Source organism: Oratosquilla oratoria, chromosome 28 (assembly GCF_046742065.1).
Source record: "Oratosquilla oratoria isolate Oo_2021 chromosome 28, ASM4674206v1, whole genome shotgun sequence".
Taxonomy (NCBI): Eukaryota; Metazoa; Arthropoda; class Malacostraca; order Stomatopoda; family Squillidae; genus Oratosquilla; species Oratosquilla oratoria.
In genome coordinates, this window is record NC_134804.1 from 53,209,973 (window position 1) to 53,219,031 (window position 9,059).

A 9,059-nucleotide genomic window follows, 5' to 3' on the forward strand; every position below is an offset into this window, starting at 1 on the left:
AACACACACACACACACACACACACACACACACACACACACTTATTCTTCATTTCTTCTACTACCCTTAAAGCTCCTGTTCTGTCTGACCTTGTCTCCAAGGCTTAAAAGACTGGTTAGCACCAACAAAATACTTCAATACTGTTGACTGAAATGGTAATGTTGGCTGACTTGGTAATGGTAATGTTAATGTAATGGTAATGGTAATATTGGCTGATCTATTGGCTGACTTGACTAACGGCCATTTCTTCAAGAGCAATGAGGGGACTTGTTTGGTTACAAGACATAACCAAGTTTTCTGGGACATTCTCCTACGCAAAACACCTGAGCCAAAATAGTCATATAATTTTGTGGAAATGCGCTCAAACGGTTTCTCAAGATTTTACAGCGACTTTCAAGAGAACAGCAACATGGAACCCGAGGACACTTGGAGGGACTTGGACAGGGATTTGGACCAGAGAGTCAGAGCCTTTGTCCGCGTCTGCACTGTAATGGAGCTTATGGTCCTCCTTGGATTCTTTAATGAAAGGATTGGACAGCTCCTAGTGCAGAAAGGAAATAGAAAAAGTACTAACGAAACAGATAAAAGCATCCTACAGAGCCTCATCATCGTCGAAATTGTTTTGGATGAGATTAAGAGGTCCGTGAGGCATTAAAAAAAAAAAGGAAATTTTCTCATTTGAAAGATGAAACTGTACGTACTACGAAGAAACTTAAAGCTTCACTTACATTTCATTCACAAATGAGGTGGAAAGAAGTACGTCACCTCGGCAAAGGAGGATATGCCACCGTGAAGCTGGTAAAGGACGTCTCTTCCGGCTTCATTTGCGCCAGAAAAAACATAAAAAAATTTAATGTTGAGCGACAACTCGAAGAAGTTAAAATTCATCGCAAACTGGATCATAAGAACGTCGTAGCCTTCCTGGGCGAATACAGGGACTCGGAAAACCTGTACGTTTTCCTAGAATATGCCGATAGCGATACACTACAGGACAGAATCGGCCAAAAAGGAGTCTCAGAGAGAAGGGCTAGACTCTACTTCAAGCAGCTCATGGAAGGAGTGAAATATATACACTCCAGAAATATTGTACACAGAGATTTGAAACCGGAAAATCTCTTTCTAACCAAGAATGATGATCTTAAAATTGGAGACTTCGGGCTTGCTGGCGAGTTCGTCAAAGGCGAGTTCCTGACAAAAATCTGCGGGACTTAGCCTACATCGCCCCCGAAGTCTTCACAGGACGATACTTCGGAGAGCCCAACGACGTGTGGGCTTGCGCCATTGTGCTCTTCAGACTCGTAACTGGTCAAAATCCCTGGAAGATCCCTCAGACGAACAAAGACACAAACTATGCAATCTGGTCGTATTCGACCGAAGAAATCAGAAAGGAAAAACCATGGAAATCAATTCCAGGAATAATTTTTTGCCTCATCGATAGAATCATTGTTTCAAATCCTGAGGAAAGAGCGACTCTCAGCGATATTGAACAAAACTCATGGATTCTTGGTTAATGAAAGAAGTTGTATAATTAACAAAAAGTATTTACAATAAATTCAAAAACATGTAACGTGAAACATGAAATCATTGCCTAGTACATTTGGTATGGCTTTATCTATGGCCATTAAATACAGGGGTTTCTCCTCAGCTGAATAAAATTGTCCCTTCGTAGCTAGGAATATAACTATGAACTGCTTTATCATCTAAGAAAAAAAAAATCAAAGAAGCGTTGGAGTGCCACAGTGGAAGAATATATATATATATATATATATATATATATATATATATACATGTGTGTGTGTGTGTCTGTGTCTGTGTGTATATACAAAATATATATATATATATATATATATATATATATATATATATATATATATATATATATGATTTCAAGAAATCTACAGCGACAATGGCGTTGTTGAGTTTATATTGGAGCTTTAATTTCTCTCGTGCAACAAGTTTCTGTGATGGTTCCAAATAGCTGAGAAGGTGTCCAAAAGACATTAGGTGCGGTTTTCTCTTTTTTAATTCTCCTATACGTATTTCGACCTTACTCGGTCATCCTCAGGGAGTGAGTAACAATAGTTGGTGATTACATGGGTTTAAATACAGGCCGTACATTGGCCGAACACTGGGAGAGGTCATTTCATGTAGCTGTGATCCGTAGCGCTGCGTACGTGGAAGTAGCAACTTCATTGTGGATTGTGGAAAGGGGTGTTATTGTTTGTGTTATGTGCGTCTATTGCTTGGGAGTGTGGTTGTGGGCATGAGTTGTATGTTAATGGAAGGTTTCTCGATGTATATGTTCACTGCTTCGGCCATCTTAAGGCGAAGGGGGTCGTGAGCTTTGTAGATTATTTTAGTGTTTTCGTTTAGTGTTTGTCTGGTGATGGTGGTTTTGTGTTCTTTTGTCATGTGTGTTTTGATGGCGCCATTCTGGAGGTGGTATGTGAGTCTTTTGGAGAGGGTCATAGAAGTCATGCCAATGTATGAGGAGGTGCGGTGCTGACAATCACCGACAGGGCAATCAAACTTATACACGACGTTGACTTCTTGTGGAGGAGGGTTGGGGGGCACGCACGCACGCACGCACACACACACACACACACACACACACACACACACACACACACACACACACACACACACACACACACACACACACACACACACACACATGTACACACACACACACATACACACACACACACACACACACACACACACACACACACACATACATACACAGGACACACGCACACACATACACACACGCGCGCGCGCGCGCACATCGATTTGCATGTTTACAATGAATTTTTATCGCGTGTTGTGTCTCTAAGGGAAGATGGGCAACACCCTCAAGCTTGTATGCCTCTTGGTCCTCCTCTCTCTCATCCTCCTCCTCTTGCTCCACCCACTCCTGACTACTCCTCCATCCTCCTTTGCCTCCTCCATACCTTTCACATTCCCCCTCCTCTTCCTCCTCCTCCTTTTCATCCTCAATCCTACTATTCTTCCCTCCTACTATGCCTTCTTTAATCATTCCACATTCCAAATCCTTTTCTTTCATCCGTCCTCCTCTTCTTCCTCCACTTACTCATCCTTTCCTTCTTGCATTCCACATTTTACCTCCATCTCTTCTACCCCTTCATCCTCCTCCTCCACCCACTCCTGCTACACCTCCCTCCTCCAATGTCTATTCCATACCTTTCAGATTCCTCCTCCTCACTCTCTTCCTCCTTTTTCTTTTCATCCTCCTCTTCCTGCTACTCTTGTTTCCTCGTGTGCTTTCCGCATAGCCTCCACATTCTTCCTACTCCACTTCTCCTCCTCCTCCTCCTCCTCTTCCTCCTCATAAAGTATTCTCGTTGCACCTTTGTAATTACACCTTACATCTTCTCTTCCTTCTTTTCATCCTCTCTTCCTTCTTCTCCTCCTCCTCCTCTTTATCCTTTCTCCTGTTTCACCCATTCCTCCTCTTCTTTCTCCACTTTTCTCCTCTCCCACCTACTCCCTTCTTTCTCTTCCTTTCTTTTCGTATTCTTTCTCTTCCTTGTCCCCCTCTTCTTCGTATTCCTCTTGTTCCTCCTCCTCCTACTCTTTTTCCTTCTTTTCTTCGTCCTTCTCCTCCTACTACTTCTTCTCCTCCTCTTTATACTTCTCCACTTCCTTCTACTCTTCATCATCATCTTCTTCCTCCTCTTCCTCTCCTTCCTTCTCTTCCTCCTTCTCCTATTTCTCGTCCTACATTTCCTCTTCCATGTCCCCTTTTCCACATCTACTTCCTCTTCCTCCTCACCGTTTTCCCTCTACCCCTACTATACTATACATACTATATTTTCATGAAATAATGATATATATATATATATATATATATATACATATATATATATATATATATATATATATATATATATATATATATGTATCAATGATCTATTAAAATTTAGTTTTTAATCTATATCTGTATTTCCCAAGTTCTTTTCAAGTAAATATATACAGATCGATGAGTGTACATATATATATATATATATATATATATATATATATATATATATATATATATCAAAGATCTATTAAAATTTTGTTTTTAATCTATATCTTTACTTCCCAAGTTCTTTTCAAGTACATATATACAGATCGATGAGTGTACATACATACATATACATATATATATATATATATATATATATATATATATATATATATATATATATATATATATACAAGCCGCGGGCTTCGCCGGGGGCTTGGCTGCGCAAACAGCGGCCTACGGCCGCAGCTTTCCGCGCTCTAATCCCTCGTTTTCCCCTTCGGCCTCGGCCTCGGGGCGGAACCCCAACACGGGATCCCCAGCACGAAGACGAACGCAAAGAAGAACGCGAAGAAGAACGCGAAGAAGAACGCGAGGAAGAAGAACGCATGCCTGTCTATACCTACCTGCTGCCTGCACGCCTGCCTGTTCCTGCCTACCTTTGCCTGCCTTTATTACTGACTGCTTTCATGCTTGCCTACCTGCCTGTTTCCCTCCCTGTCTATATTCCTGCCAGCCTCCCTGCCTACCTACTTGTTCCCGTCTGCCTGACTTCCTTTCTGTGCCTGCATGCCTGCCTACATAGATTACTGATTGCCTGTGCTTGCCTGCCTCTACATCTGCCTGCCAGTTTGTGTCTGCCTGTCTATGTCTGCCTGCCTGTGCTTTCCTGCCTGTACCTGCTTCTTTGCCTACTTGTACTTCTTTACCTGCCTGGTTTTCTGTGCCTGTCTGATTGTGCATTCCTCCCTGCCTAACATGCCTGTCTCCCTGTACCTGCCTGCCTGTCCTTGTTTGCTTTGGCCTACTTGGATGTGCTTTTCTGCCTATCTGCCCATCCCTTCCTTCGAGCCTGTGTATCTCCCTGCCTGACCATGCCTTCTTGTTTGGCTGGCTGCTTGCCTGTTGCCAGCCAGTCCACTTACCTGCCTGCCGGTGCCAGCTTGCCTATGCCTGTCTACCTGTGACTACCTACCTGGCTGTGCCTGTCTATCTGTGCCTACCTGCATGTGCCTGCCTGACTCTTTGCCTTAGTTTGCCTGCCTGCCTATACTTCCCTACCTGTGCATGCCTACCTGTCTGCTTATCTGAAGCTACTTTCTTGTGCCTGATTGCCTGCCTACTTACCTGCCTTCTTGTCCACCTGCTAGTGCATGCCTACTTGGCTGTACCTGCCTGCCTGTGCCTGAATGCCTGTGTATGTCTGCCTGTACATGTATGCCTGCCTGTTCTTCCCTGCCTACCTGTACTTCCTGCCTGTGCATAACTACCAGCTTACCTATGAGTGCCTGACTTTGCCTGCCTACGTTTCTGCCTGCCTTCCATCCTGCCCTCTTTACTAGTACCTGCCTCCTGTCTATCTGCCTGCCTGCCTCCTGCCTGTCTGCCTCCCTGCCTGCCTACTATAACTGCCTACGTGCTTACCTATCTTAATGACTGACCACATTTCTACCTGCCTGCCTACTTCCTGCTCGTGCCTGCGTGCCTGCGTGCCTGCTTGCATGCTTGCCTTCCTATCTGGTTTCCTGCACTTTCCCTTCCTACCTATCTACTTGTGCCCTACCTGCCTGCCTGCCTGTCTACCTTTGTCTGATTGCCTGTGCCTGCCTGGCTGCCTGCCTATCTACCTTTGTCTGATTGCCTATGCCTGCCTGCCTGCCTACCTGCCTGTCTGCTTGCTTGACTGCCTACCTGCCTGTTTACTTTTGTCTGATTACCTGTGCCTGCCTACCTGTCTACTTACCTGCCTGCTTGCCTGCCTGTACCTGCCTACTTTGCCTGCCTATCTCTACCTACCTGCCTTTGTATGCCTCTCTGCCTATGGGCAAAGGTGACGTAGGGAGTAATTGACACTCGGTGTGGCTTGAACGCTTTCTCCTGTGGATACTTGTACATCAGCCCAAGAACTGTGATTGCCTTCCTGTCGGCTTACCTATACCTGCTTTTCTGTGGCTTAATGTCTATGCCTACTTGCCTGTATCTTATTGACTGTGCCAGCCTGCCTGTGCCTGCCTTGCTGTGCCTGACTGCCTGTTTTTTCTGCCTACCTGCCTGCCTGCCTGCTTGCCTGCCTGTCTCACTACCTTCCTGCCTGCTTGCCTGTCTACCTGGCTCCTTATCTACCTGTATACCTGCCTATGCCTGCCTGCCTGTGCCAGCCTTCCTGTGCCTGCCTGCCATTGCCTGTTTTTCTCCCTGGCCGCTTTCATGCCTGCCTCATGCTAGTGCATGCCTCCGTCTGCTAGTGCATGCCTGCCTCATGCTTCTTGATTGTCTGATTCCTCCATCTGCTTGTGTGCCTGCCTGGCTATACCTGCCTGCCTGTGCCTGCATGCTTGTGTATGCCTACATGTGCATATATGCCTGCCTGTGCATGCATGCCTGCCTGTGCTTGCCTGCCTGCCTACCTGTACCTCCTGTCTGTGCATACCTGTCTGCTTACCTATGAGTGCCTGACTTTGCCTGCTTGCGTGCTTGACTGCCTACTATCCTACCCGCTTGCTACTACCTGTCTCCTGTCTATCTACTTGCCTATCTACCTACTTGCCTCCTGTTTGGCTTCCTGCCTCCCTGCCTCCATGCCTACCTACCATGACTGCCTATATGCTTGCCTACCCTTATGACTGGCTACATTTCTACCTGTCTGCCTGCTTCGTGCTCGTGCATGCGTGCCTGCTTGCCTTCCTGTCTGGTTGCCTGCACTTAAATACTTTTGCGTTCCTGCCTATCTACTTGTGCCTGCCTGCCTGCCTGTCTACCTTTGTCTGATTGCCTGTGCCTGCCTGCCAGTCTCCTTTTGTGCTTACCTGCCTGTTTACTTTTGTCCAGTTGCCTGTGCCTGCCTACCTACTTAACTTCCTGCTTGTGACTGTCTGCTTGCCTGCCTCTGCCTGCCTACTTTGTTAGCATGTCTCTACCTATATGCCTTTGTATGCCTGTCTGCATGTGACCATTCTGCTTGTAAATATCTCCTTACCTGCCTGTCTGTCTGTCTGTGCCTGCCCACCTGCCTGTGCCTGGCCGACTGATTGTGCCTGCATGCCTGTACCTGTCTTCAACCTTCTGACTGCATGCCTACCTTCCTGCCTGTCTGCCAGGCAGGCACAAGCAGGAAGACAGGTTCAATAAGGCAGGAAAGAGCAGGAAGACACACTCTGGTAGGCACAGGCAGTTAGGCAGGCAGACATAGGCAGAAGTAGGCAGGCAATAGCAAAAAACCATAGGATGTGATGGATGCACAGACATCCAGGTGCAGGTAGGTAAGCAGGTACAGACAAACATGGACGGACAGGCAAGCACACACAGGGAGGCAGGAAGGCAGGCACGCAAGCACTCAACCAAGTGGCACAAGCAGGCAGGCACAGGCAGGCAGGCACAGGCGGACTGGCACAGCCAGTCACAGTCAGGCAGGCACAGGCGAGCTGGCACAGGCAGGCACAGACAGGCAGGGACAAGCTTGTAGGTATGGGCAAGCTGGCACAGGCAGACAGGCTCAAGCAGAGAGGCACAAGTAGGCAGGCACAAGCACAGGCAATCGGGCAGAGGCAGTTTGGCAGTTTGGTAGGTAGACAATGGCAGGCAGGCAAAGGCAGGCAATAAGGCACAGACGGACAAACACACACAGGCACAGGTAAAAGAAATGGGCAGGTATTTCCAAGCAGGCAAGGGCAGGCATGGAGACAGGTACAGGCATTATGCCAGATAAGCAGGCACAGCCAACCACGCAGGCAGCCTGACAGACAGACGCAGTTAATCTCATACAGGCAGACACGCACAAGCAGGCAGGCACAAGCAGGCAAGCACACACAGAAAGCAGGCACAAGTGAGCAGGGAGAGGGAAGCAAGCACAGGCAGGCACAGACAGGCAGGTAAAGCAAGCAGGCACACATAGGCAGGAGGGCACAGGCAGGTAGGCAGGTAGAAAAGAGCAGACAAAAAAACAGGCAGTACCTTCAGGCAAATACATAGGCAGGCCCTGGTAGGTAGGCAGGCAGTCAGGTAGGCAAAGAGGCATTCAGACAAGCATGCAGATATTCGGGCAGGTACAGGCAGGCAGACTGGCAGATACAAGCAGGCAGGAAGGTACAGGCAGTCAGGCATAGGCAGGCAGATTGGCAGGCAGAGACAAGCAACCAGGTACAGGAAAAGAGGTACATGCAAGCAGACTCATGAGAATAGGCACAACCAAGCTGACACAAGCAGATGAATAGACACAGGCAGACAGGCAGGTACTGTCAGGGAACCATAGGAAGGCATAGACAGACAGACAGGCACAGTCAGGCATGTATTGGTAGGTAGGCAAATACGGCCGGGCACAGGCAGGCAGGCATAGGCAGACAGGAACATACATGCAGATACAAACAGGTAGGCATTTGACTGCAAGTACAGTTAGAGTAGCGGGCAGGTAGGCCCAGAGGAGCAGGCATAGGTATGCAGGCACAGATAGGCAGATACAGGCATGAAGGCACAGGCAGGCAGCCAGACAATGTTAAGCATGAACAGGAAGGTAGGCAGGCATGGACAGGTAGTCAGACAGGTAGGCAGTCGGGTAGGCACAAGCATGCATGCATAGGCAGCCAGGCACAGTCAGGCAGTCACAGTCAGTAAAGAAAAGGCATACTGGCACAAGCAGGCTGGCATTGGACGGCAAGCAAGTTAGGGTGGTAGACAGGCAGTTCTAGGCAGACAGACATAGGCATGCAGGCACAGGTATGAAGGCACAAGTAGGCAGGCGGACAAGGATAGGTAGGCGCAGGAAGACAGGTAGGCACAGGCAGGTAGGCACAGGCAGGTAGGCACAGGCAGGTAGGCACAGGCAGGTAGGCACAGGCAGGTAGGCACAGGTAGACAGGCAAGTAGGTAGGCAGGCAGGCACAGGCAGGCAGGCAGGTACAGAACAGGCAGGTAGGTAATCAAGCAAGCAGCGATAAGCAGGCAGGCACAGGCAGGTGTATAAACAGGCGGAGATAGACAGGTAGGCACAGGAAGGCAGGCAAAGGCAGCCTGGCTCATGAGGGCAGGCACAGGT

At 47.9% G+C, this 9,059-nt stretch overlaps 1 protein-coding gene across 1 annotated transcript; it reads left to right on the forward strand.

The window, feature by feature from the left end:
- The first annotated feature begins 741 nt into the window (after positions 1-741).
- On the forward strand, positions 742-1,212 carry LOC143040515 (serine/threonine-protein kinase Chk1-like). Its single transcript, XM_076211609.1, has one exon. It carries the CDS (start codon positions 742-744, stop codon positions 1,210-1,212), a length of 471 nt encoding a protein of 156 aa, XP_076067724.1.
- Positions 1,213-9,059: the final 7,847 nt, after the last annotated feature.

Bases quoted from the DNA above. Each gene is read 5' to 3' on its own strand.
- LOC143040515 (XM_076211609.1), top strand. From the start codon at position 742: ATGAGGTGGAAAGAAGTACGTCACCTCGGCAAAGGAGGATATGCCACC.